Raw genomic sequence first — 27,435 nt, forward strand, 5'->3', positions numbered from 1 at the left:
GCCACTGTGTGCCGCACCGGTTTTGCTGATGACGGGCCAACGCTGCCGTTGGGGACCCCTAATGTACTCGAACAACGGTTTTGCAGGCGAGGAAATTTGGGCTGCCCTCATTGCGCAGCCGCTCGTAAAACGGCTTGTCGTTCGACGTTTCAGGCTGCATCATTACCCAGCCCCCCCCCCCCCCTTTCAATCACCATTACCGCCCATCGGCATCGATCGGTGAAATATTTATTGTTAGTCAATCGCGGAATTGAACGGTGGTCAAACAGTGTCGGGACAAAAATATCACCACCGTGGCGTCGGTTATAAATCTGTGCCAAACACAGTGTCGGGAAAAATATGATCGTGTTTACGGAGGGATTTGGAAGATTGGGCTGCGCCAACTGATAAGACACACCCCTGGAGCCATCATGCGACTCCGGGTATGCGGAGCAGAATGCTCCATGCCCAAGTTTCCCAGTTGCTAGTGATATGCTCAGGTGCAATGGCCTGCGGGAGCGGATACAACAGAGCTACCTCTCATGATCCCTTCAAGTGAACCCTGAGGTGTACACACACAGTAGATGGCAGCACTTTCCCACCCACTGTTGAATGTTCATGGCGTGGCAGTCAAACCGATGTTTTCATTCTCAGAAGCTGGATTTTGGCCAAACGAAGCACGGTCCCCAATTTAGTTGCGGTGAGTTTTAGTTGTGTGCAGTAATCACTGTCCGCATCGCACGCATACTCACAGCATTTGCACTGTTCACCTCAGGAGCTGCCTTCATTCAACCGATGAGTGAAACGAGTTCGTTTGAAAAATTCCCCTTTACGAAACAAGCCGTGCAGTTTGGGGGGGCGGGGGGGGCGGCAGGCGCAAAGCTGAACGTTGATGGGGGCGATGACGTGGCGCTGAGCGTCGAGCTCAGTGGGCCTTATCTGGTGAAATAAAAAATATATATATATAATGTTCAGGATCTAAATTTCGAGGTCTGCTAGCAACGACAAGAAGACTTCAGGCGAGAGTTTGTGTAATTTTTACTATTACTCCTCTGTGGATGGATTGTAGACTACATTGGTTGACTATATGGTCCATAGTTTGGGGTGGCATGATTATGATCATACTGTGGCTTGTCTTTATGAGTCTCGATTGATACCTGTGTCTCTGTGGGTCTCTATATATTTTCATGGGTCTCTAATTTTCTCTGAGCCTCTTCCTATACCTGTGTGTCTGTATGTGTTTACTATATGGTTCATAGTTTGTGTTGCATCGCCACAATCACACGGTGGCGTGTCTTAAATGTTTCTCTATGAGTATCTATGTCTCTATGGGTATCCTATGCATTGTCGTGGGTGTATAATGTATCTCTATGAGTCTCTGCGTATCTCTGTGTATCTATATGGTACATATAGGGCTACATTTGGTTGATAGCTTCACCAGTGTCTTCGAGGAATGTCCAAAGCCAGCAGGTGCGATGTTTTGGGGATCGATTGAGGTATTTATTCTGCACGTCCACGTTATTCCACTGTTCACCAGCATTCTTCCGGATCTGGGTGAGATCTAAAATGGAGATTCTGTATCGAAACTGGTCTGTAGCTGAGAGATGGCTAGGCAAGAACGAGCGCGTTAGGCAAGCCGGGCCTTAGTCGCGTGACTCAATATCGCCGCGACTACTTTGTCAACATTTAAGCAAGCAGGGTGCGGGATGAGGAGATGGCATGGCGTGTAATCCAGGCGGGATTGTAATATGTCCGATCGCAGCTGTGCGTATGCAGCATGCAGCGGGCATGGACCGTGCCGCTACGAATCTCTGAGCGGATCGCCGCTTGAGAGTCGAGGATTCACAACCTTACCGTAAGCAGAAACCGGATGTGAACAACTGCTCGCAACTCGTTGCAGAGACGTCCATGTGTGAAGCGGTTCAGTTGCGTGCAATCAAGTCGCGTAGCCAAATCGCTGAAGTGTGGACCCAGCTGTAGGGAGTTGACGACGCCGCTGCTGCTTCTGCTGCGTGTTTCTGCGCTGTGAGCGAGCAGACCCCAAGAGGAGACCATGGCGTCGGAGCCGCCCCCACCGTACCAGGAGCCCTACCCCGTGGGCCCCTCGGTGCCCACCGCCCCGTCGGCAACCCCCGCCCCCAAGGGGCCTCCAGGAATGACTGGGCCATTGCTCGGTGACACCAAGTCGATGCCACAGCCCGGACAAGGTCGGCATCGCCAGGGTCTCCAGTGTCTCCAGATCTCTCCCATCTGTGCCTGCGTCTCACGTTTGTCTGTCCCAGTGTGTCTTTGTGTCTCCAGCTTGTCCCCTGTGTCTCTGTGTCTGCCTCACGGCGTCCTTGCATCATTTGTGTGTCTCTGTGCATTGTACGTAAGGGTGATTGCAATGTTTCGGTTGGACTTCCCGACAGGAAATGACAACGGAAGTCTTAAATTATTACGGCGATAGTCATGATGAACGGTTAAAGGTGTGATTGAGTGGGGCTGGTATGTTTATACCTATGTATGTTGAACTTCTTTTACATCATACCTAGTCAACTGTGCAAATCGGAGGTACAGGGGAAGGACAACAAACTACACCAATAGCATATGGACAGCGAAAGACAGAGCCATTTGTTTAGCCTTGTAATCCACAGTGGCCTACAAGCCAATTGCTGTTAGCGGCGCCTCGCATGGTTCGGTGGTGTGGCCAGCACCCTAGTTGGCCGTGTTGGTTCCCTAGTCCTGATGGTTACACACGGCACCCACCAGACACTCATGTGTGGCTGAGTTGCCCTCGGCGAGACCTCCAGGACCAGTGGCCGCGAATCGAACTGAGGTCGCCGGGTTCGTAGCGTGATGTGCGGATCCACCGCACCGCCGCTCTCCCCTAATCGGAGGTGCGGGATAAGGACTGTAAACTCCACACAAAAAGCAGTTCTCAAGAAATGGGTTTGTCAATCGAGATGATTTAAAAGTGCATCGCTCCAGTGGCTTCCTAATATCCGAAGGAAGAGGTTTCCAGACGGCCGCAGAAGCGCACACAAAGTGCGCGATGCGGTAACCCTCTTTGTTCGATGGCCAGCCAAAAGCCGCTGTGAGGATGACCCAAGTTCGCATGATGGTTTCTGCTTCTTGACAAGATCAGCAAGGTGGTGGGAGAGCGGCTGTAGTAGCAACCACCGTGATGATTGGAGAGGCGAGGAGGAGAACGCGACTCGATGGTGGGAGATTGGCCTCAGTAAATCCGCGAGCACCCCCGTCTCTATCAACAGTGGACTCTGTCCCGAGGCGAGTGCACCCATGCAGCTGTTAATTATTCATCTTTAAAAAAAATATTTTTTGAAGAAGTGGTCTAGAATTGGAGAGATACTTTGGGGGCAAAGTAGCTCTCCAATTCAGTCTAACACGTAGGCTGTCGCGAACAGTATTATCCAAAATAAATGGGGTTTTTTGGGTTAGATCCATTGCCGAGGTGGCGCTGTACGGCTCTACGGCGGTGTTTTTCTGGTCTCGCCCGATTCCGCCCAGTATCTTTTGCATTCGGCGGACGACGTTTCGCTCTGCCTGCCGTGGGAGCTTTTTTTTCCGGGAACCGAATTCTCCCTCGGCGTCATTCTCTTCAGGAGCTTAGTTTCGGTCACCCGAGCACCCGCTGGGTTCGGTTTCCTGAAGGAGCTCGCGGCACGCGCAGCGGATCGCCGGCACACACGGCGCGTCGTATCAACAAGGCTCGATTATTACAACTCGCTACTCTACGGGAAGTTTGGCAAAAACATTACCAAGTTGCGGCTTGTAAAAAACTCTTTGGCACGTGTCGTGACGGGTACTGCAAAGTGCCGACCATGTCCATGCAGTGCTCGCCTAGCTGCGTTGGCTTCCGGTTGCCGAACGAATACGTTATAAGGTCGCACTCATTACACGTGAAGTGCTTGCCACAATTTCGATTTTAAGCTTTCGTGACTGCAGGGATTCATCTTCTTGGTTCTTTCGGTAAAGTCACGTAGAAGGGAAGTAATACAATAATAAAAATAAAACATAATAAAACAATTCTCACGCCGTTTCGGCCACAACGCAAGCAGCCGTCCTCAGGTGAAAACCAGGTCTGTCGAGGCGACAGCGTCTGAATGAAACAGCACACGTGCTTGGAGCATATATATAAGCTGAGTTGGAAGGGGGGAAAAGGGCGCCTTGACAGAAGAATATGCATATCAAGAGGAATTTAGCATATTTATGGGAAATGCAGATATGTGATTAGTACTACTTATGACCGTGCATTATGCAGGATTAGCAGCATCAAAGGGAAGGGATATGGGAAATGCAGGTATGTGATTAGTACTACTTATGCCCGTGCATTATGCAGATTAGCAGCATCAAAGGGAGGGGATATGGGAAATGCAGGTATGTGAATATTACTACTTATGCCCGTGCATTATGCAGGATTAGCAGCATCAAAGATAGGGGATAGGGGTAGCATTAATAAAGGGAAGGAGTGTTAATAGTATGTAGCTGCAGTAACTAAAACCACCACGTAAACAACTAAAGTATAAACTGCATAGTATCATCAGTATACTAAATATACTCTACAATAAGCTGAGTTACAGTAAGTAATACATTACAATTCTACGTCGTAAAAAATATCTAATATGCTTCCATCTAAACTTTATTCTCTTACATCACACGAGTCTACACCGTACTATATACTGCCATAGACAAACCCAACATTAAATTATATACTGTATTGCTATAAACCACCTTATACATTGTAATATTACACTATGTATTATTCTACCCACCCTAATGTATATAACACTGCTGAAGAAGATGCTTGCCACAAATGAACCACAAGAGCTTGCTGATTTCGTCAAGGAGTGTAAACCATCATCACGCTAACTCCAGTTATCCTCGCAACAGCTTTTAGCTAACCATCAAACAAAGACGGTCACCACATCGAACGCTTTCAGATGCACTTCTCTGGCCGTCGGCTGTACTCTGCCTTCCGATATCAGGAAGCCACTGGAGCGATGCACTTTTAAATCTAGATTGAAAGCTAATTTCTTTAGCATTTCTTTTTGTGTTTAGGTCATTGCCCTTTCCCCGCACCTCCAATTTAGTGCGGTTGCCTACATACGGTGCGAAAGAAGTTCAACATACACACGTACGTACGAATGGCACGTCGCGGCCTAAACCCAAACGCGCATCGCTTATTGGGTGACGCATTTCGACGCGAGAGCAAAAGGACGAGTATCGCCCCCTTCATCAACACTTCTTGACAACAACGGCGACAATAACAACAACCACAAAAAGGTTCGTCAAAATGCAACTGCGCCTGATTCATTATTTGTTTCTTTCGTTTGATCTCGTGGGTGCAAGTATCGGTTACTTTTTTTTTTAAACTACCACCACACACCCGACAGAGCCAATCAAACAAGGTGGTCACGTGGCAGAGGTCGCCAAACGGGTTTTGATTCCTTACCCGTACCCGGCCGCACCAGGGTCGCCAACGGGTACCCGTACCCGGCCGTACCCGTACCCGGCCGTACCCGTACCCGGCCGTACACCGTACCCTACTCGTACCCGGCCGGGTACGGGTAGGGTACGGGTATCGGGTACCTGATTGCGACCTCTGGGATGAAGCCATGTTGCAGGCGCGGGTGGGTTGATTCTAGGAACTTGAATTGTGAGAAGAGACAAGACGTTGGGAAATGAGTGACAAACGGTGACTCACCAGTGACTCACGGCCTACCCGTACTCGGCCGCACCAGGGTCGCAAACGGGTACCCGTACCCGGCCGGGTAGCCGGGTATCGGGTAGGGTACGGGTATCGGGTACCCGGTTGCGACCTCTGTCACGTGGGAGGCAAATGTGCCACCTTTTATCATTTATTTAACGAATGCTTTTACACAATTAGAGCACCAGATATATACCAGAGAGTTAGTGGATGTCAGCCCACGTAACCACACAGCAATGCAACAGCCTACTCCTCAAGCACGTGCAGGGCAACCGATCCGCCTGGCGCGCTCTGACGCACCTGACGCACTTCACGTGCCACCTGATTTGGTTTGTTGATTTCGTCGAACATTTCGGTGGAGGTCGCGTTCAGCCTCACTGGGCGTTGGCAACAGCTGCGCGCTCGCTGGGAGTCAACTAATCACGAATCACAAGATGCTCGTTCAATGAAAAGAAATCGGCTAAACATACCAATCAATGCCCACCTGAATAAATAAAAAAGCATCTTCTCGATGAAGCTTTTCTGAATGAGCAAGTTGACATTAATATACTAATTATAAGAATTTTTATTATAATTATGCAAGCATTTTACCGCATCATAGAGGATGTCCAACGGGGAGATGGAGCGATGAAACCGGTTGGTGCCCCAAGCTATCGTCGATGTAACCTCGTACGAGGGATTTTCAGCATTGTTACATCGCACGGTTTTGTGAGGGGTGGTGGCGGCAATGGCGTCTTGGGAGGGAGGCCTGGATCCAGCAGTAGATTGACCATGGCTGCTTATGATGATGGTGGATGATGATGGATATGTTTGTTGAACTTCTTTCGCACCGTACAAAGCCAACCGTGCTATTCGGTATTATGATCGTGCAATTGTTTACCAACAAATAGTTGTCGTCGATAAGCCGTTATTGCCCCGAGCAGGGCCTCCATGAATGGCACAGTCCGCATCAAACGCAGTAACCATGATAAGTATCATTATTTAGCAAATGTTTACAAAGATATTGGGGAAGTAGATGATCTAAAAGCGGGGATATGTTCTGGTCTCAGCTGCGCGATGTGCAGAGCAGATAATGGCCGCTGTTATTACTGCTGTCGCGGGTCGCTGGTGACAGCGGGGCGCCCGTTCGTAGCGTCCAGGCGTGGTCGTGGCAGAGGGGGCGCGGGGATGTGCAAGGGGCTGGGATCTGCGGTCTAGTTGTGGTCAGGCGCGCGAACACGGGCCGTGACCAATTAAAAGCGTGCGCGACGCGCGATAGTGAAGAGGACGTGGATCTGGGTGCGTGTCCGTGCGTGCGTGGGGAAGTGGGCGCGTGTCCGTGCGTGCGTGCGTGGGGAAGTGGGCGCGCGCACGAGCGCGAGCGTGGCTCGAGGGGTTGCGCAGCGATCGGCACACTGCCCGAGGAAACTCGATCTGCCGCTGACGGCCAACTTCGCCGGCGAATATCTGAACCGGTCTTGGGCCTCCCCTAGCTCGATTAAGCCTTAAAAATTTGTACCAGCGTGTAAACATCGGCACCGGGGAGACAAAGGCGGCCGGGGCGCGGTGTTGGTCACCCATCCTCTCGTGTGCCATGCCGGCCTTCATAGGTGCTGCTTGCGAACGGCACTCGCCCTAACAGTCTGTTACAGGCTATGCGGGGCGATCTTTGTCTTTACATGCGTGTGTGTGCGTGTTCACGTGTGTCGCTGCAGATGGACAGTTCCCCGTGCAGACTCAGCCCAGCTGGTTCCCAGCCCTCCCCCCGTACTCTGCCACCCCACCCACCATGGGCCCCCCCCAGCAGGGGTACCCAACGTCCCCCGGCGAGTATGGACCAGGTACGCCTTCCGGGCCACGGGAATGTGGAATGGGCACCGCCGTTGGTGATGAGAGCCGCGCGTCGCGCGTTCGTTCAGGGCGTGGAGGTGCCTTACTTCATGGCGAACGCTGTTATTCTCTGTGTAATCCTGTGCGTGTTGTGTAGCTATTGTAATTGTAATCGTAGAATGCGATTGAAATCGCATAATGCGGTTGTAATTGTATGTTGTAATTGTATCATGTAATTGTATATTGTAATTGTGATCATGTATAATAGTATTGTAATCGTACAATGCAATTGGAATTGTATACAGGTGGTGGCCCCCCGTTTTTATGATACAATGCGATCCCGAAAATCCCCCCCCCCGTCGTTGGAAAGCGGTACCCCTATTTTCCCCGTAGACGGTGGAGAGGGGAGAAACAACGCTTGCCGATGTGTTTTTCCTTTCATCGGCCGTACGTAACAGGGCTCAACGGGAAAACATCCACCAAAGCAAAGCGCTCGAGAATAACGAAACCGCCACGCGCCAAGTCACGTCGGAAGGCAGACCCCCCCCCCCCCGCTCCCGCTCACGCGCCGTTCGTGTCGGGAGACGCGTCGCACGTCGAGTTTGGGCGCCGTTAAGATCGACCCGTTGGTGGCGTGTTGTGTAGGCGTCGCGGAAGTGCAGATCGTTTGTGAAAATCGGACCACCGTCGTAAAACCGGAGGCAGTCCGCCGATGCGATTTCGTCGAATCGTGACGCTCCGTTTGTGCGCGGCGTGGCTCAACGACCGTGCAAGCGCTCAACCCCAGGCCTTGGCATCAGAACCTTGACTAAAATCATCAGAATCCTTATTGAGGCTGGAGGCGGAGGAATCTGATGAGCTACGAAGCGCTTTTTCACAGACGTCCAATCAGGGGCGGGCGGGCGGGCAGGTCGTCAAGTTGCACCAAACAAACGAATACAACGGCCGTTGTGAGCGCACGATAGGGGAAACGTCGTAAGCAAGTGGATGATACGTAAATAAGTGAATGTAAATAAAGTATAGGAGTACAACAATCGGACACGGGTGCACATCCCCTGGTGCCTCTACGAACAAAGCCGACTCAATAAGGCAACCTTTGTTTGGCTACTGTACCCTCCTTGTTGAATTTTTTTTCAACCGAGTACCACCTTGCCTTACCCAACACGGTTCTGAGAAATAAATGCGTGAATAATGACCATCGATAGTTTAACCAATTGTCAATTTTGTGAGGCATTCTAATTCGCTAGTATACTGCAAGCAAATAACATCAATTCAACGGGACGCTTTGCATACGTGGCGTAGTTTGTTCGTGCTCGTTTACGATCAATGAGTTTAGAAAGGTATTTGATATCGTTCTCAGTTACCATATGGATAAAATATTCTCGTAGTTATTATGCATGCGTGATTATTCACCAGTGACTCTCATGTATGATATCACTTCACACATTTATAGATCCCCTCATGTACCCCCTGGGACGTTGCCACGTACCCCCAAGGGTCTGCGTATCCCCGATTAGAATTGATATACGGCAGCAGGCACCATTTAATTAGATATGTGTGCGTGTGAGTTTGACTGCAGTGTTATGGTCAATGTTTACGGTATATTTTACATTGATTTTTGCGTAACTGTCATTACTGTCTTGATTTGAAGCTTTCGTGACTGCAGGAATCCATACTCTTTGGTTCTTTTGGTAAAGTCATGTAGGTAGATTAATAAAATAACATTATTTTAATTTTATTTTTCTACGTACTTTATTTTATTATATTTTTCTACCTACGTGACTTTACCGAGTGAACCAAAGAGTATGTCATTACTGTGTTTGCTATATGTGTGTGCTGCAGTGGCGAGATGTTAACTGCCTCGCCAGGTAGGCAGAAGGTCGTGGATTCGGTCCCGACCCTGACGCCTGCTGTATATGTGGAGTTTGCGTGTCTCTCTCCCCGTGGTCGCGTGGATTTTTCTCCGGTTCCTCCGGTTTTTTACGTCCACATTTTGGAACATGCGCTTAGAGTAATCGGCTGTTGTAATTTTCCACATGGATAAGCCACTACGTTGAGCAAAAATTTGTGGCCAGGTCGCTTCTGATAAAAAAGAGCGATGGGGCCGTCCATAAATGACGTCATGCACCTGGGGGGGGGGGGGGTCAGACATTTGTGACGGTGTGTGACGAGGGGGGGGGGGGTGAGAAATGTGACGTCACATCAACATGCGCAACTTTAAATAAATATAGACAACACGTTCTACTTAATTAAATAGACTTTTTAATAAATGTTTTCTCCTCCAACATCAGAGTGCAGCAGCACATTAAATACGCACTACAATGACAATAGTTTAAAGCAATTTGAAGCATGTTTTATTTGGGGGGGGGGGCAGAGCTTTGTGACGTCATATTTGAGCTCCGTTGGCTTTAATTGGTTAAAAAAAAATGGAGAACGGTGCGCTGGTTCAATTTTCTGCTCATGGCCAACACCAATAACGATTATTTGAATCGCCCTTTGGCCTCCCCTAGGTCAACTTGGCCTCAAGTGAGTACCTTGTGCGGTGTGCAAACATCACCACTGGGGAGACAAAGGCGGCCGGGCGTGGTTCTGGCCACCCACTCCCTCGTGTGCCGTGCTGACCTTCATAGGTGCTCGCTAACAGCAGTTGCCCCAAAAGTATGTTCAGGCAAAATGAGGGATCTTTGTCTTTGTGTTTGACTACATGCTGATGTTCATTGTATCAGTGTGTTCTGTACAGTACATGTTACATTATTAATTAGTTTGCGTAAGTGTCATTACATGTTTGCTTTGTGTGTGTTATAGTGATTGCGTAGTGGTAATGTAGTGGTTATTGCTTTGCGCTATGAACCCAGCGACCGAGTTCGATTCCCGCTCACGGCTAACACCGGTGACGATGATCTGAACCGGTCCTGGGCCTCTCCTAGGTCGACTCGGCCTCAAATGAGTACCTGGTGCGGTGTGTAAACATCGCCACTCGGGAGACAAACACGGCCGGGCGTGGTGCTGGTTACCCACCGCCTCGTGTGCCGTGCCGGCCTTCATAGGCGCTCGCTTACTGCACTTGGCCCAACAGTCTGTTACAAGCTACGGGGGGGGGGGGGGGTCTTTACCTTTGTGTGTATGTTGTGTTTGTACACCGCGTCATTACGTGTTTGGCGTCTCGTCACCTGACACTCTGGACACCCTTGCCAAAACGAGATGTTCCATCTGAAAGGGATGGTGCAGGCGAATGCATTTTCATCTTATGTATATCAATCACCAACAACAACAACAACCACCACAACAATGGTAAATCAACAGCGTCCCCCTCTCCGCCCTGCCTCCCCCTCCGTTCTCCGACCAGCCTTCTACCCGCCGCAGCCCGTGGGCCCCTACCCTGCGTACGGCCAGCCCTTGGCGGCAGGGGGGCCCGGCGGTCCCGCGGGCCCCACGATGGTCGTGCCGTCGGCGGCGGGCCAGGCGCTGACGCTGCTGCACAGCGAGGTGCCCCAGCCGTACCCCATGCGCATGGTGTGCCCGCACTGCCAGCTGCTGGTCACGACGCAGACCTCTCACGTCTCGGGCACAATGAGCGTGCTCATGTGCGTCCTCTGCTGCATCGTCGGGTGAGTGCGGGGGGGCCCCCCCCTCCCTACCGCTTCTCAGTCCGTGAGGGGGGGGGGGGTAGCTGGTGGGGGGGCAAGTTGGGTAGGGGGGGGGATAGTGGGCAGTGCCACCTGGGGTGGAAATTCAACCGAGTGTCTGCCATGGGGCAGTGTCCACCATGGGCAGTGTCTGCCATGGGGAGTGTCTACCATGATAAGTGTCCACTAGGGGCAGTGTCCACCATGGGCATTGTCCACCATGGGCAGTGTCCACCATGGGCAGTGTCCACCATGAACAGCGTCCACCACAGACATTGTCCACCATGGGCAGTGTCTACCATGGGCTGTGTCTACCATGACCAGTGTTCACCACAGGCAGTGTTCACCACAGGCAGTGTCCACCATGAACAGCGTCCACCGTGGGGAGTGTCCACCATGGGCAGTGTCCACCGTGGGTAGAAAGCTTATTCTCATATTCCGTAGATATTTCACATCAAGTTTTTTTTTCTCTCGCCCCCTCGAACGCTCGCACGCTCACTCGGATGAAATTCAACAGCGTGCATCCTATGGAGAGAATTTCCCCCCTCCCATGGGAATGTGGAATTTCCCACTGTGGAAACAGAGATGAGCGCCGCAACCAACGCCCCCTTTCGTTTTGAACCCGGGAGACGCTTCTCAATGATCTCAAAACTTTTTTTTTCCCTTCCCAAAAAACGACCGCGCGTCGCCGACCCACTTCAAACGGCAGCGCTCGCACACGCCCCAATTCTCTGGCCACCTTCGCCTTTACCGCCGCTACTTGGCGAGATTAATCCGGGCAGCTGTAGGAAGAGGGCGTCCGGGGGAAACGAACGCACCAAAAAAAAAGGTCCGGAAACGGACGAGCGGCGGTTTGGGGAAAACAAGGATTCAAGAATAGGTCACAACGACATAATCTTTAGGCCTATTTTAAAAGCGGCGCGTTTTTTTTCCTTTTCCAAAGCAAACACAGGAGGGCTATGATTAGTGATCGCCGGCGCGCTGACAACAGGGGTATCACAACGGCGCGATCGTAATCTCTTCCGTGTCCCCATGCGGCCCGTGTGGCGGAGCCAGAGGTGGGGGGTGCAAGCGAGCCGGAAGAGACGCGCGGATTGAATGGGCTTTATTTGACGGTCGGGGTGAAACTAAATTACTAAACTATTTAAACAATTTTTTAAATTTTTCCAGGTAAGGCCCACTAAGCTATGTAGCTCTTTTTCAGCTTATCACGTGGCTTATCACGTGGAAATGTATTGCAGCCAAATTATTTAAACGCACTATTCAGAATGTGGAGGGAAAAACCTATTTGCATGTTCTTCCCGTGACCACGGGCAGAACATGCAAAATACACGTGACCACAGGGAGAGAGAGAGATGCAAACTCCAATTATACAGGCGTCAGGGTCGGGATCGAATCCACTACCTCCTGTATACCAGGCGGGGTAGTTAACATCTCGCCTCCATGGGTTGGATGCCAGCGGTGGTCCCGTGGAGGTGGTGAGCCTATCGTCTTTCTAGTGCGCTCCTTCCAACTTTGGTTGGCACGTGCAGGACTCTTCCCCCGGACAGACTTGGGAAGTGTTCCCCGGAGCAAACGTCTAAGCCAGCGGTCGGGAACTTATGGCTCGCGAGCCATATATGGCTCTTCCGGTGATGGCATATGGCTCCCAGGCAATTTTGAGTTGAAAAAAAAAAATAAAAAAATCAGTTTGGAACTGATTTTAAAATACTTGTGATATTGCTTAATAATACTGTGTCATTTAAAAGTAAACAGAAATTAGTTTTGAAGATAAATTTCACGGGTCACGCCTGCACGAAGCTCAACCTCACCACGTATGAACCAGACTACAAGGCCATCAGCAAAACCATGCGGCACCAGAAGTTGCATTAAAAGTAAGACATTTAATTTATTATACGTTAAAAATACTATATGGCTCTCAATCAAATATATTTAGAAATATTTGGCTTTTATGGCTCTCCCAGTCAAAAAGGTTCCCCGACCCCTAGTCAAAGCGGAGGTTTTGGTCTCGTTTAGAAGTCCCGCCTTCTTCATCTGTCAGTATCGCCGCGTACAAAATATAAAATGTTTGTTTTTACACATCTCATCAGCCCCACGGCCTTCTGTGGAGTGAACCTCTCCAGCAGCACATTCAGTGTCTCGACAGCAGAGTCAGGCTTGCTTCAAGCAGTGCTGGGGAACTGCCGATGTCTAAAGGGCAAGGAAGAGCCTCTCCCTTAGAAATTGGTCCTAGTTCGGCGCAAAACCATAGCAAAAAATTCTGGTATCGATTGACGCCAGTTACTGACCGGGCCGAGACGTTAAAACTCACTACACACGACGATGGTTTAGCCGCGTGCGTGCGCGTCCGCGTAAATAAAAAAACGCGGATGTTTGAATCCAGCGCGCCAAACCCGCAGGCTCTGGTCCCCATGGAACGGCCATGATGAGCCCACGTTTGAAATAAAGACGGGAAAGAAAGATTTGGTGGTACAACTGAGTGTGTCTCTGACACGGACATTGTAACTTCATTAAAGGAGAGAGAGAGAGCAAAGAGGAACCCAGTCCCAATGACCTGAAGCCAAAAGCCCATTTGTGCTGGCTCAGCGCTTTGCCGATGTGGCAATTATGAACCAGCTTAGACCAGATCCACAACTCCAACCCAGGATTCTAATGTTACTGGCTCATTACACCCCCCCCTGCCTCCTGAATAAGAGAGTCAGACACTTAAGGTCCAGCACTTGAACTTGTCGACCTGCCAGTGCTGGCTCCTGCGTCCGTGACAGCCTTTAAGAGTCCCCAGAGAGAGAGAGTGACACCCGCACCCAAAACCTGGAGCCAGAACCTCATCGGTGCTGTCTGAGCATCTCCGACACGTCCATTATGAGTCCCCAGATAAAGACAAGAGGGACGCGCAGCCTCAGAACGTGAACCCATAAACTCATCGGTAACTGCGACGCAGCCATTACGATCGCCCTGAGCCAGTGGGGCCACTCAGCGCGCTGGCGAGATGTTAACTCCCTCTCCTGGTATGCAGCACGTCGTGGGTTCGATCCCGACCCTGACGCCTGCTGTGTATTTGGAGTGCGCGTGTCTCTCCCCGTGGTCGTATGGACTTTTCCTCCGGGTCCTCCGCTTTTCCCCTCCACGTGCGTTTAGAGTATTTGGCTGGTATAAATTTCCACGTGATGATGAGCCGCTTCGTTGAGCTGTTGATCATTTGTGGCCAGGTCGCTTCTGAAAAAAAAGAGCTATGTATCTAAGTGGGCCTTACCTGGAATTCATTAAACACGTGGGGCGGTTTTCCATAAAAGGTTTCGCCGTGCTCGCACTCAAGCGCGTGTGCGTGGGGACGCAGCCATGGCTCTGGGTAAAGCCTCGGCGACCGTAGTTCCATCGCCACCATCGCCTTGCTCGTTAATCCTGCAGGCAAGGCTAGTGATGAGGCCCCCCCCCCCCCCCCCCCCCCCCGTCTCTCTCCCTCCCTCTCTTGCTCGCTTCGCGCGCCGAGATCTCGTTCCGGTTATTTTGGAGGCACGTCTCCCCGAGGAGGAGGATGAGCATGAGCAGTTGAGGACCAGGAGTCGGGCCAGAGCTTCCAAACTCATGAGCTCACCCACGAGGGGCCCAGGAGTGGCTCTACCACTCGCAGCCCTCTCCTTCTCTCTCTTGCGCACGGCTCTCTCCCTCTCTCGCTCGCTCCATGTCGCTCGCTGTCTGTCCATCTCTCTCTCGCTCGCCTTGGGTCTCGCCCTCCCTCTCTCGCCGTGGCTCGGAAAGGGACGGCAACAACCTGAGATGGTTTTGTTCCGCCACGTCTCGTGAACGCGCGCACCCACGTGATGTTTTTGCCTTTTGCCCGTTAGCGTTTTCCTCCCAATTTTTTTGGTTAAATTGACGCAGCTATGACCATACTTTTGCCACGCTGGCCAGTGCGTGTTGGCGATGGGGATCGGGTGCCCAGGACTCGTTCCGCTAATGCTCGCCGACCGGAATGGAACTCGTGCGGCCAGCTTCGCTGTGAGGTGTTGTCCCTGTCACGTTTTCGGTTGTTCCTGCCACACCGCTACCAACGCGGTCGATTCCTTCCTCTTTTGGGTGCGGAGCGGTGGCGCAGCTGTTAGCGCACTGCGCTTTGCACCCGGTAACCCGAGTTCGATTCGCGGCCTAGGTGGCGAAGAGTGATGTTCTCTGCTTCCCCCCCCCCTCTCGAGCATTGTGGTGAAGTATGGTCAATAACCCTCAAGAGCAGCAAGGTGTGGGGAGGCCTTCATCCAGAAGTGGATTGACAAAGGAATACCTTTATCTCTGCTGCCCTTCATGTTGTATTGGTTTTGTGTGGCCCTGTGGCCGGCGCAACCGACTCACAATAGGGAGGTCACGCGTTCAAATTCCGGTTGGGGGCCGACTCAGCCCAACATCATCACCACCACCACCACCTGCTAAAATGAGTGACTTTTGTGGGAGGTCCACTGGCCGTGCCACGGAAGGACTAGTTGCCGTCACGGCAATGTGGAATTTCCACTGCGGGCTCGGGGTGTGTCACCAATGAGGATTAGCGTCGCTCCACCCTCGGTACAACAGGGAGACGCATTTCTGTTTGAGCAGCTAACGAGCCCATCATCTGTTTATTTTTGTTATATTCCCCCAATATTATCCCGATTGTGCTGTCGGCATCATCACGAGACGAAGAAGAGCCATTCGGTAACTCTCACAGAGCTGTGCAACCTTATCGTGCTAGAGGACAGCCCATGGAAGTTTATTTCACAGGGCTACCTCTGAGATACCTTCAAACTTTTCTGTTTAGTTTATTGTCCTTCCCCCCCGAACCTCCGATTAGCATGGTTGGCTACGTACGGTGCAAAACAAGTTCAACATACGTACATACAAGCGACATCCCGTCCACACAGTAGGGCAAGGCAATTTCCCACTCACTCTGCATATGAGAGTAGTTTTCATCGCACACCGGCCAAACCAATATTGCATTCTCAGAGCTGGAATTTAGCCAAATTAAGTGCAGAACCGAATTTAACGTGGTCATTGCTTTTGTCTGCGCAGTGGTTGGTGAGCGGGCTGAGATCATCAACTTACTGGACTTGAGAACCCGGTGTAATCATGGGCAGCTGTCTGGATTCGAACCCAGTTTCTTGCCGGTGGCAGTGTTGTTTGTTTTTTTGCTGTTGTAAGCGTCGCAGTGTTTTCGTGAAAAGTCCGCGTTGGATTTCACGTCGCCACCCAGGCCGCTTGCTTCCGTGATTGGCTGCGCCGCCTGTGAAAAACCTGTCATGTGACCTCGTGACTGTCCCATCGCCAATGGTGACCCACCTCCCCCCCCGTGCCAGCATTATTTACGTTTTGCTTGACGTTGGCAGAAAATCTGGGAGCCTATTTCAACACCCGAATCAAATCCTGAAGGTTGCCAGCCACGTGCGCCGTGTAGCAGCTCACAGCCGGGTAGCGTGAAGAAATAAAACGCTTCGGGAGCGGTTTCGTCGTCCATCTCTTATCCCATCCCTGCAGCCACTCGAGGCGCTGCTATTCACCGCCAAGATGTACGAGTAAAAAAAAAGTTACCGACCCATAAGTGGAATCGCGACAATTCACGGCATCGCCAGGGAGTGTTCAATCACTCCACCGCTCGGCGTTGAGCGAGCCCGCGCCGCTGAAAGCAACCGCGGAGCGTCGCTCGTCTCCATGAGCTTCCCTGAGCCTGGCGGTGGGAATTCCACATTCTTATGGCTACGGACATGTACCGCCTTGCGCAATTGCCTCGGCTCGGAATCTGGACGGCCGCCACCGCCGACCCAGTAGCCCGGGCGGTTCAGTGCAGACCACTGATCCTATGGCGGTGGCACGGCCGTGCGGTTATTTCCGTGCCGTTTCCACCCCCTGCACCCCCCCCACCCCCGGACTTGCACTTCGATCGCCGCCCAGCGCCGGCCACATCAAAATGCAGCACGGGGCCCGGGACGTCGTCTCGATTACACAACGAGAGAGAGAGAAGGAGCTACCGGCCAGTTTGATGAGCTTATGCGTGCGTGCGTGCATACATTCACACGCCCCCACACTTAACTCACAACCGATATGTCAAGGTCATCTCCCAGATGTTATTAAAATAGCCAAAGTGGCAAAGTCAAAAGTCTCCCCCTTCCCACGCCCCCCCCCTTCCCCACCAGAACCAAGTGTGGCGCTCAGTTCTGGTGGTGGAAATTCTACATTCTCATGGTGGGGAGCAGTCTAACTTTCATCGGCCCTGTAGAAAGTTTCTGATCGGTGCTCATCACATGTTTTCGCACCTGCGTACATAGCACGGTTGGCTACGTACACTGGTGCGAAATAAGCTCAGCAGACAGTACTTGTACATAATCACCCGTCCGTCCGTACATGACGCATGGATCATGGGCACGGACGCGGACTAAAAACGCGGAACGAAAGCTGTGAGGTGTGCGGAGAGGCGCGTGAAGAGGCGCACGTTGGGAATCGCGTTGCGAGCGGACAAGAAGAGCCACGTGGATCGGAGAGCGCACACGTGCGCACGCGGGGCAGAGACTCGCCTATGACTTTGAGAGAAGTTAAGTGGGGCTCGGGCAGGGTGCATCGTCGCTAGAAGGGGGGGGGGCGATGGCCGGCGGTGGAGACGCAGCGGTGCAATCCGCTCGCGTGCTGGAGCCGCAGCAATTCTACCGTTGCGCCCCTGTGACGATTATTTTTAAGTTGATACTGCTGATGATGATGCTGCTGCTGCTGCTAATGGTGGTGATGATATATGTATTATTTGATGCTGCTTCTACCGCTGTTATCGTGATGCTGCCGCCGCTCGTAATTAATGACGTGGCGACAGCGACGGTGACAGTCCGACCGGAGCCAAAAGGCCTCGCCTCGAGATCACACGCTGCGGGGTCGGGAGCGTCCGATCAACATGCCGATTCTGGGCGGGTGGGCGGGCGAGAGGGCGAGGGGCGTTTTGGCCGGGCGGGCCCCGACGAGCTCGGCGGCCCTGCGGAGGAAGGCGGCCTGCCCCCCCCCCCCCCCCCCCCGAAATCTCGCAGCTGTCGCACCGCGACGACGGAGACCGACGGCGCGGTGGCCTCCGGGCGGCCCCTTCCCCCCCCCCCCCCCAACCACAGCGGGCGGCACCAACAGCGCAGTTTTTTTTTCCCTGAGCACGGCCGCAACTGTTGCTGTGTGTTTGCAATTAGCCGGCCTTTTTGATTAATGGTGCGGGGCCGTAGTTTTCTTTAGCTCCTGGTCGATGCCCCCTGAAGAGAGGGGGAAACGTTGCATGCCCCGCTTAAAATAACTGCCTGCCCCCCTTCGAGCTGCTTGGTTGTTGTCGTTGCGGCCTGGAGCGTGCGCAGGAGCCGGTGTGCGTGGTTTGTGTGCGCCTGCGTGCGTGGGTGCGTGGCTGCGTGGCTGCGTGGCTGCGTGGCTGCGTGGGTGCGTGGCTGCGTGGCTGCGTGGGTGCGTGGGTGCGTGCCTGCGTGGGTGCGTGGCTGCGTGGGTCCGTGGGTGCGTGGCTGCGTGGGTGCGTGGCTGCGTGGGTGCGTGGGTGCGTGCCTGCGTGGGTGCGTGGCTGCGTGGGTCCGTGGGTGCGTGCCTGCGTGGGTGCGTGGCTGCGTGGCTGCGTGGCTGCGTGGCTGCGTGGGTGCGTGGCTGCGTGGGTGCGTGGCTGCGTGCCTGCGTGGGTGCGTGGCTGCGTGGGTGCGTGGCTGCGTGCCTGCGTGGGTGCGTGGCTGCGTGGCTGCGTGGGTGCGTGCCTGCGTGGGTGCGTGGGTGCGTGCCTGTGTGGGTGCGTGGCTGCGTGGCTGCGTGCCTGCGTGGGTGCGTGGCTGCGTGCCTGCGTGGGTGCGTGGCTGCGTGGCTGCGTGCCTGCGTGGCTGCGTGGGTGCGTGGGTGCGTGGCTGCGTGGCTGCGTGGGTGCGTGGCTGCGTGGGTGCGTGCCTGCGTGGCTGCGTGGGTGCGTGGCTGCGTGGGTGCGTGGCTGCGTGCCTGCGCGGGTGCGTGCCTGCGCGGCTGCGTGGGTGCGTGCCTGCGTGGCTGCGTGGGTGCGTGGCTGCGTGAGTGCGTGGGTGCGTGGCTGAGTGGGTGCGTGGCTGAGTGGGTGCGTGGGTGCGAGGGTGCGTGCCTGCGTGGCTGCGTGGCTGCGTGGCTGCGTGGGTGCGTGGGTGCGTGCCTGCGTGGGTGCGTGGCTGCGTGGCTGAGTGGGTGCGTGGGTGCGAGGGTGCGTGGCTGCGTGCCTGCGTGGGTGCGTGGCTGCGTGGGTGCGTGGCTGCGTGGCTGCGTGGGTGCGTGGCTGCGTGGCTGAGTGGGTGCGTGGGTGCGAGGGTGCGTGGTTGCGTGGCTGCGTGGCTGCGTGCGTGCGTGGCTGCGTGGCTGCGTGGCTGCGTGGCTGCGTGGGTGCGTGGGTGCGTGGCTGCGTGGCTGCGTGCCTGCGTGGGTGCGTGGCTGAGTGGGTGCGTGGGTGCGAGGGTGCGTGGCTGCGTGCCTGCGTGGGTGCGTGGGTGCGTGGTTGTGTCATTCGTTAGGAACCGTAGCTGTTGAGCCCTTCGCCGACTCCGCGAATCGCCACGATTATGGGGGTGGCCGCGTTGCGAACCGCGGATCGGTTCTTTTGAACCGGCCCGGTGTGTGTCGTTCCTCGTCCTGCGCAGTGTGTTTGCGTGCGCTCCGTCAGCCTATTTGCGTGCAAAAAAAAAACCCGCTCATTCGTCGGCACGCCTGCTTGTGCACGACTGGCAAACACGACTGGCAAACAGCTACTTCCTTGTGCTATCCTTTGTGATAGGTTGCTTTTGAAAACGAGCCATGTAGCCCATTGGGCCTTTCCTGGAAAAATGAAAGAAATGAGGAGTGGTAGTGTCGTGGTTAGCGCAATGCACCGGTTCAATTTCTGCTCCTGGCCAACACCAGTAACGATTTTTTAAATCGGTCCTGGGCCTCACCTAGGTCAACTCAGCCTCAAATGAGTACCCAGTGCAATGTGTAAACATCGCCACTAGGGAGACAAAGGCGGCCCGGCTTGGTGCTGGCCACCCACCCCCTCGTGTGCCGTACCGGCCTTCGTCAGCGCTGCTACTCGCTAACAGCACCTTGCCTCCAAATTCCGTTAAGGCTACATGGGTGACCTTTGTCTTGTTTGCGCTAACGCAGGTGCGACCTGGGCTGCTGCCTCATCCCGTTCCTCATCGACGACCTCAAGGACGTGGAGCACACCTGCCCCAACTGCAAGGCGCACCTCTTCATGTACAAGCGGCTGTAGGGCGCCCGCAGGGCTCCCAGAAGACCCACGCACGCACGCGTACACACACAGACACACACGTGTACACTCACACGTGTACACGCACACATACACACATACGCACACACACAACATCAACAACTGCCATTCGCCACTAAGTGGCCGTGACGTCACCACGGCGCTTGTGCCAGGCTACACGCGTGTGCACACGCAACCCGCGCGTACTCACGCAACCCGCGCGTACTCACGCACTCGGCCCGCTCGCGTACAAAACCACCGTCCCACTGCACCCGCGTGACGACGGCGCTGCTGCTCCTCGCCGACGGACGACGTGAACACGCGCGTCGCGGCGAAACGCTCGCATCGGCGCGCTATACATATATAAATAGGAATGGCGGGGACAGCACTTAGGGAAGGTTTAACCAATTAGCCGCGCACGATAGGGTTCACGGAGGCGTGCCGTGGCCGTTTACGGGGTGGGGTGGGATGAGTGTCGGGGATTTAAGCTCGTTAAACGCAACCGCCTCTGGAGCTGAACGCGACGTCCAGAAACCGGCCGGCTCGCTCTCGGCTGCGGCGAGCCGGGGAACGCGTCTTGCGTCGCCCGCTCCTTTCCCCTCGACGGGGCGGGGGGCGAATCCGCTTTGGAGTTTTCGGGATCGCGCCTCCGCCGCAGTCCAGCGCCGGTCCGTGTCTTGTCCTTGCTGGCGGGAAAACACAGGCAGGGATGGGGACCGGCGTCACACCGATGCCTGATCCCATCGCCTAACCCCCCGGCCGAATTCTGATGTTGAGAGGGAGGAGGGGGTAGATGGAAGTGGTGGGGGGGGGGGGGTTGCGTTACGATCGCTTTACCGTCGTGGACATGTTTTGTTTCGTTGGATCGAGCACTCTCGGTGACCGTCGTTGTTGAGGCAGCGATGGAGGCTCAGGGTCGCGAGTCTTAGTTGACCGGTGTTCTCTCGGTTGGAAGTCGACGGAAGCCTTGCCGATTCGTTGCTGACCACACACCCCCGTGCCGCGTGCGATTTGGAGGTTTCTCCACCACCCTCGTCTCCTTGCCGCGCGCGAGCGGTCGTTGTGACCGAACTCGTCGGCTCTCAAACGACGCTCTGACAACGACGTTGACGCACCCGGCGGAGATGGATCGTTGCGTCCGATATGGAACCTCCCGTCTGATACAGAACCCGCCGGTCCTGTCCAATAGAGGAACCTTCGTGTCGTCCGATAGAGAACCCGCCGTTTTGTCCAATACAGAGCCCTTGTTCAAAACGGAACCGTCATCTCATCCGATATGGAACCCTCATCCTATACAAAAATCCTCGTTTATTTATTTACTTAATATAAACCCTTTGGCCCTCTACCTTACAGAACCTCCGTCTAATCAAATACCAACCCAGAACCGCAAGTCTCGATCCAATGCAGGGCCCTCGCGTTATTTACGGTGCCTTAGTTTAGGTTCAATGAGCGTTTGCCGATTCCACCACCTTCACGCGGTCATCTTGGCCCCGGTCGGACGGCCCTAACAGAGGAGTACGGCTCCCGTTGGGTCGGATCCCTTTGCCCGTGGGGACCAAACACAACGTTGCTGTCAACGGGAACCAAACTGTGATTGCAATGTGCCCGCTCTTCGTTGTCACTTCTTTTCATTGTTTCGGTGAAAGGGCGCGCGGAGAGAGCCCAGCGGGGTGGGCCCGAGGCTCTGCGGCCCAGCTTGGGATGCGTTGCCAAATCGTCTTTGTCGTGGCCATTTGCTTATTATTTGCTTGCCTGTTTACCTGAATTTATCTAAAGAAGAAAAATACGGCACGACGCTCGCACGCCTCACGAACTGTTTACCTGCGATTTAGCGCAGCCATGGGGGTGGTGGTGGTGGGTGATGGACGAACCATTGGTTCGTCGGCCCGGTTGACGCCGTCGTACGTTGTGGTACGTCGCTGTACGTCGCGATACGTCGAGGCACTTCGCGGCACGTAACGGCGCGGTCCTTGCTCGCCGACTGGCGGGCGCGGCGAGTGCAAACACCCATAATAACTCTTTTTGTTATTAGATCGAGTAAATGTAAATGTGTTGTTCACCCACCAACCACCCGACATGGCCAGCTAGTAAAGGACTTGTCACGTCACCAAAACGTGACAATTAGTTAGTAAGTTGGCACACCACCGGGGTGTTGGAGAGTAAACACACAACATTTACAATTCGAGTAGCCGGCATCACCTACTTTGTTGTGGGTTTACTCTCCAACACACAGGCGGTGTGCTGGCGTAGCAACTGATCGACGTTTTTTTTGTTCAGTGACAAAACCTTTACTCATTGGCTGCGTCGGTTGGTGGCGAGTTTAAAGCGCACATTTAAATTCACGCGATCTAACCCAAAACTAAATACCTTTATTATGAATAATATTGGTTGACACAGCCTGCTACGTGTTAAAAAGAATGTGGTAAACACCGTGATTTAAGACGGAGAGTAAACGCCTCGGTGGTGGTGGCGGGGGGGTCGGGAGGATTAGCGAGAGGTCACAGTCTGAAGTTGAGAGCGGTGCGTCGTGAGTCGCGTGTTTGTTTTTTCCCGAAGCTCCGCGTCAATCGCTCTCTCACTCCAGGTCGAGGATGGCTACAAACTCCAGCCTGGGTTTTTTTTTCTTTTCTCCACCCGGTCTGCCGGAGGCAGTCGCGCGAAGATGGAATCGTTGACGCGAGCGGAACGCGGAGGCAGCGAGCGAATGAAGGTTGATGATTTTGTGGCGATGGCGATGATGATGATGTTGATGGACCTGTGGTGGTGCAACGTGCATCTGACCAGTTCCCATGAGAAGCCGGCACGCTTTGCCAGGTCTCCACTGCAAGAGAGACTTTGTTTGATTCACCAAGCTCTCTCGCCTGCAGTGGCGGCGCTCCCGGTGTAAGCAAACGCAGGGTTCCCAATTAGCTCAAGGCACTTCCAATTTGAGCTCAATTTCAGGTTCTACTACACACCGCGCACACGCCTGGATTCGTTAGGTCGCTGGAATGCGCTGCCAGTGGATTCATCATCGGCGGTTTCTCCATCAGACAGACCCATATACATATATACACACAGGCACAGATGCCCCAGATAAACCAGGTTCTTAGGTGTAGCCAGTTGTCAGACTCGGCATGAATAAACCGAGGAGAACCGGGCCGGTATAGCCCCCACCGCTCCTTCGTCACCATCACCATCATCTTAGTCACACCAACGTCTGTCTTGATTCGCTCGCTGCCTTCGCGTTCCGCTCGTCGGTTTAATCCACCTCGCGCGCGTTACCACCTGAGATTGGGAAGAGAGAAAAAAGACCCCGCCAGTGGAGTGTTGTAGCCTCCTCAACCTGAAGCGACACGAGGAAGGGAGCCAGTGCCAGGGCCGTTGGTCAGCAGAGCGACCCTGAGCTGACATTTCGCCAGAAGCCATCGTCGTGATAGCCGACGATCGGGTCATCCCCGTCTTTAAGCACGTACGGAAGTGACCAGCTGGTTTTATTGGTGGAGTGGGGCACATGCTATTGAGATCCTGGAAGCGTGTGGGTGATTGTGTGTATGGATGTTGAACTTCTTCCGCACCACCGTACGTAGCCAACCGTGCCTATCGTAGGTGCTGGGGAAGGACAACAAACTACACACAAAGCGCAGCTCTAAAGAAACGCGTTTTTCCACGTCGATTTAAAAGTGCCATTGCTCCAGTGGCCTCCTCGTATCGGAAGGAAGAACGGCGTTCCAGACGGCCACCAGAGCGCACCTGGAAGCGCCAGGCGACGCGGTGACCGCCTTTGTCCGATGGCCAAGCCCAAGAGCCGTCTGCGTGGATGGCTGGAGTCTGCGTGATGGTTGGCTGCTGGGTTCACGCGAGTTCACCACAGCACGTTCTATCCCGACACGTATTCTCCCAGCCCCCCGCCCCCACCACCCCTCGATCCCCCACCCCCTGCCACCCCGGACTTCCAATTCCCCTCTTGAGGACAATGTCACCACCGTCGTCTCGTCCGCCGTGATGGATTCCCCCCCTGAGTGCGGAGTGGCTTGCGATGATGATGTTGACGACGTTGGTGGTGATGTTGACGATGGGATGGAAGACAAGGTCAGGGTGGGACAGCGTGGCGGGAGGGGTGGGGGGGGTCTGTGTTCGTACACGCGCGATGCTTTGCGCTGGGCTGTTTTGACACAATCATCGTGGATAAAAGGCCGAACTAAAATCCCCCCCCCCACACAAAAAAAACAATTGACGATTCAGACGATGTGAAAGAGCGATCGCCTCCTCCTCTGGGAAGCACCGCTAAGTCACCCCACGACTAGGCCTGCGCGGTGTATGACTGACAATGTGGGGATGCCTCCATCCTTGCAGTGGATGGAGCCTGTGCGGGAGGGTTCAGGAAACCACCCGCGGACGGAACCGGCAGGTGAAGCTTACAAGCGGAGAAGAGCCGCACGCTTAGTTCCAGTCGCTTCGCGTCTTCGTTCCGGTCGCATGCCCCCCCCCACCCCCCTCTTTGCTGTAAGTGTCTCCGCGGGCTCACTTGTTGTTTCGGGGGTTCGGCTTCGTCTAGAATCCCGCCGTGCCCGCCCGTCGCTGGAGTGCAGCTGCTGTGGTCGGTCCAATCGAGAGGCGCCGTCTTGAGTTCGGGGGCAGAAATCACCCCCAATGAAGCTGTACAGACATTTTTCGATTTCGACCACGTTGGGTTTAACGTCTACGCCTCGCCACCACGGGTCTCTGTGACATCGATAGAGAAACATCGACGTGCAAACAGAGACCCGTGGACTGACATGCACTTTACATGATCTGTGGACTTGCATAGAGACCCATCGACTCGCGTGCACTTACGTAATGTATAGACGCACACAGATCAACGGAGATGTACACCCAGACCCGTAGACCTCGCATCGTCATAGAGCCCCATGGACTTAAATATGGACCCATAGACTCGCGTACACTTACACGATAGGCTTACGTATAGAGGATCATCGATGTACACAGAGACCCGTAGACTGGCGTACACTTACATGATCCATAGACTTGCATCGAGACAGCAGATTCGCATGCACTCCGATGATCCATCTACCTGGATATAGGCCCATACACTAACAAAGCCTTGCAATATAGATCCATAGAGTTGCATACACACACATGATCCGTAGACGATGGACTAACATAGAGACGCATGGACTTGCTAAGCTCATTCTCAGCCAAAAAGTACTTTGTCGCATTGGGTTCGGCTTCTCTGATTTTCCTCTTGTATGCATGTATGTGATCTCCTTTCGCGCCGTACGTACTCAAACGTGCTGATCGGAGGTGCGGTGAAAGGACAACAAACTAAACACAAACATCAGTTCTAAGGAAATTAGTTTTCAATCTAGATGATGATTTTAAAAGTGCATATCTCCGGTCACTTCCGACTCTCGCAAGGAAGAAGCGTTCCAGACGGCCGCCGCGCAACGCTGTGATCATCTTCGTTCGATGGTCCAGCCTAAAATCCGCCGCTGCGAAGGATGACCCGGAGTTTGCGTGAGCGGCTTTATCCTCCCAGACGGGACGTGAACCCGTGACATTCAGCCTGTGTTGTCGTGGAGTTGCAGCAGCGGCGGCGGCGGCGGCGGTGTCGGCGTGGGTGAAGGGAACCCCGGGAGAACTGGAATTTCCAAACCACTTCACCTCGAATGGAGTGTGTTTGAGTCGTTGCCTGTACAATTATCGCCCCCAAGTTATATATATATTGTATTGTCGGAACGTGAAAGATTAAATGTAAAACGGCGCGTTCGTCACGTGTGTGTGTGTGTGATGTATCTGTGGGTGCTCGCTTAATAGCACTTGCCCCAACAGGATGTGAAGGCTGTTCGGGTGTTCTGTGTCTTTGTTGTTTGTGGGGTCGGGAGCGGTTCGTGTCGCGGTTAGTGCGCTGCGCTAGGAACCCGGTGACCCGAGTTCGAACCCTCTCACGGCCAACATCAGTGATGAATATCTGAACCGGTCTTGGGCGTTCTCCCCATGGTCCGACTCAGCCTCAAAGGAGTACCCGGTGCGGTGTGGAGTCAAACAAAACATCGCCAACTGCGGAGACGAAGGCGACCGGGCGTGTTTGCTGGACGTCCACCCCCTCGTGTGCCGTGCCGGCCTTCATTAGGTGCTCGCAAAACAGCACTGCCCTAACAGTCTGTTGAGGCTATACGGGGAGTGGTGGTGCAGTGGTCGGCACACTGCATGTACAGGAATACGTCCCCCCTTTAACGTCGTTTCGCAACTACGTCGTCACTTTATTAACACCGCCACCTGGTTTGCGTCGCCTCAACCCCCTCACACTCACGTCGCTGCAACGTCGTCATCCGTCCTTTCTCGTTATCCATCGCCTCTCGGCCTTCGCCACCGCCTTACCCTCCGATTAGCACAGTTGGCTACGTATATATGCAACCTGTAAATCGCTTTGATTTACGTCGTTTCGGTGTAAGTCGTTGCAGCTTCCAGGAACGCATCCCCCGACGTAAACCGGGGCGTGACTGTGTATGTCATTACGTACGCACGCAGCATGTGTACGTTAGACGCAAAGATCCCCCGTGTAGCCTTAACAGACTGTTGGAGCAAGTGCTGTTAGCGAGTAGCATCTATGAAGACCGGCATGGCACACGAGGAGGTGGGTGGCCAACACCACGCCCGGCCGCCTTTGTCTCCCCAGTGGCCACGTTTACACACACCGCACTCAGGTACTCATTTGAGGCTGAGTCGACCTAGGGGAGGCCCAGGACCTGTTGAGATATCCGTTTACTGAAGTTGGCCGTGACCGGGAATTGGAACTCGGGTCACCGGGTTCGTAGCGTCGCGCGCTTAACCGCTGCGTCACCGCTCCTCATATTGCACACACACTCGAGTACACACGCAGCGTACACACACACGAGTACACAGTACACACGCAGCGTACACACACACACACGAGTACACCACAGAGCACACCACACACACGAGTACACACAGTACACACACAGTGTACACGCAGCGTACACACACACACGAGTACATACACGAGTACACACACACAGGAGTACACACAGAGTACACACACACGAGTACACAAGCTTCAGTCAACAAATGTAGTT

At 53.9% G+C, this 27,435-nt stretch overlaps 1 protein-coding gene across 2 annotated transcripts; it reads left to right on the plus strand.

Moving 5' to 3' along the window:
• Positions 1–656: 656 nt before the first annotated feature.
• On the plus strand, positions 657–25,532 carry LOC133339870 (cell death-inducing p53-target protein 1-like). 2 transcript variants are annotated; one of them, XM_061547999.1, is made up of 5 exons: positions 657–679; positions 2,017–2,186; positions 7,384–7,509; positions 10,845–11,106; positions 20,254–25,532. In XM_061547999.1, exons 2-5 carry the CDS (start codon positions 2,033–2,035, stop codon positions 20,360–20,362), a joined length of 651 nt encoding a protein of 216 aa, XP_061403983.1. In that variant the 5' UTR covers positions 657–679; positions 2,017–2,032; the 3' UTR covers positions 20,363–25,532. The 2 variants fall into 2 exon arrangements, with proteins under 2 accessions (XP_061403983.1, XP_061403982.1); XM_061547998.1 differs by lacking the exon at positions 657–679 and adding an exon at positions 1,764–1,834.
• The last annotated feature ends 1,903 nt before the right edge of the window (positions 25,533–27,435 follow it).

Source organism: Lethenteron reissneri, unplaced genomic scaffold (genome assembly GCF_015708825.2).
Source record: "Lethenteron reissneri isolate LAM-NWPU_2019-01 unplaced genomic scaffold, ASM1570882v1 scaffold_493, whole genome shotgun sequence".
In the NCBI taxonomy this organism is placed as follows: domain Eukaryota; kingdom Metazoa; phylum Chordata; class Hyperoartia; order Petromyzontiformes; family Petromyzontidae; genus Lethenteron; species Lethenteron reissneri.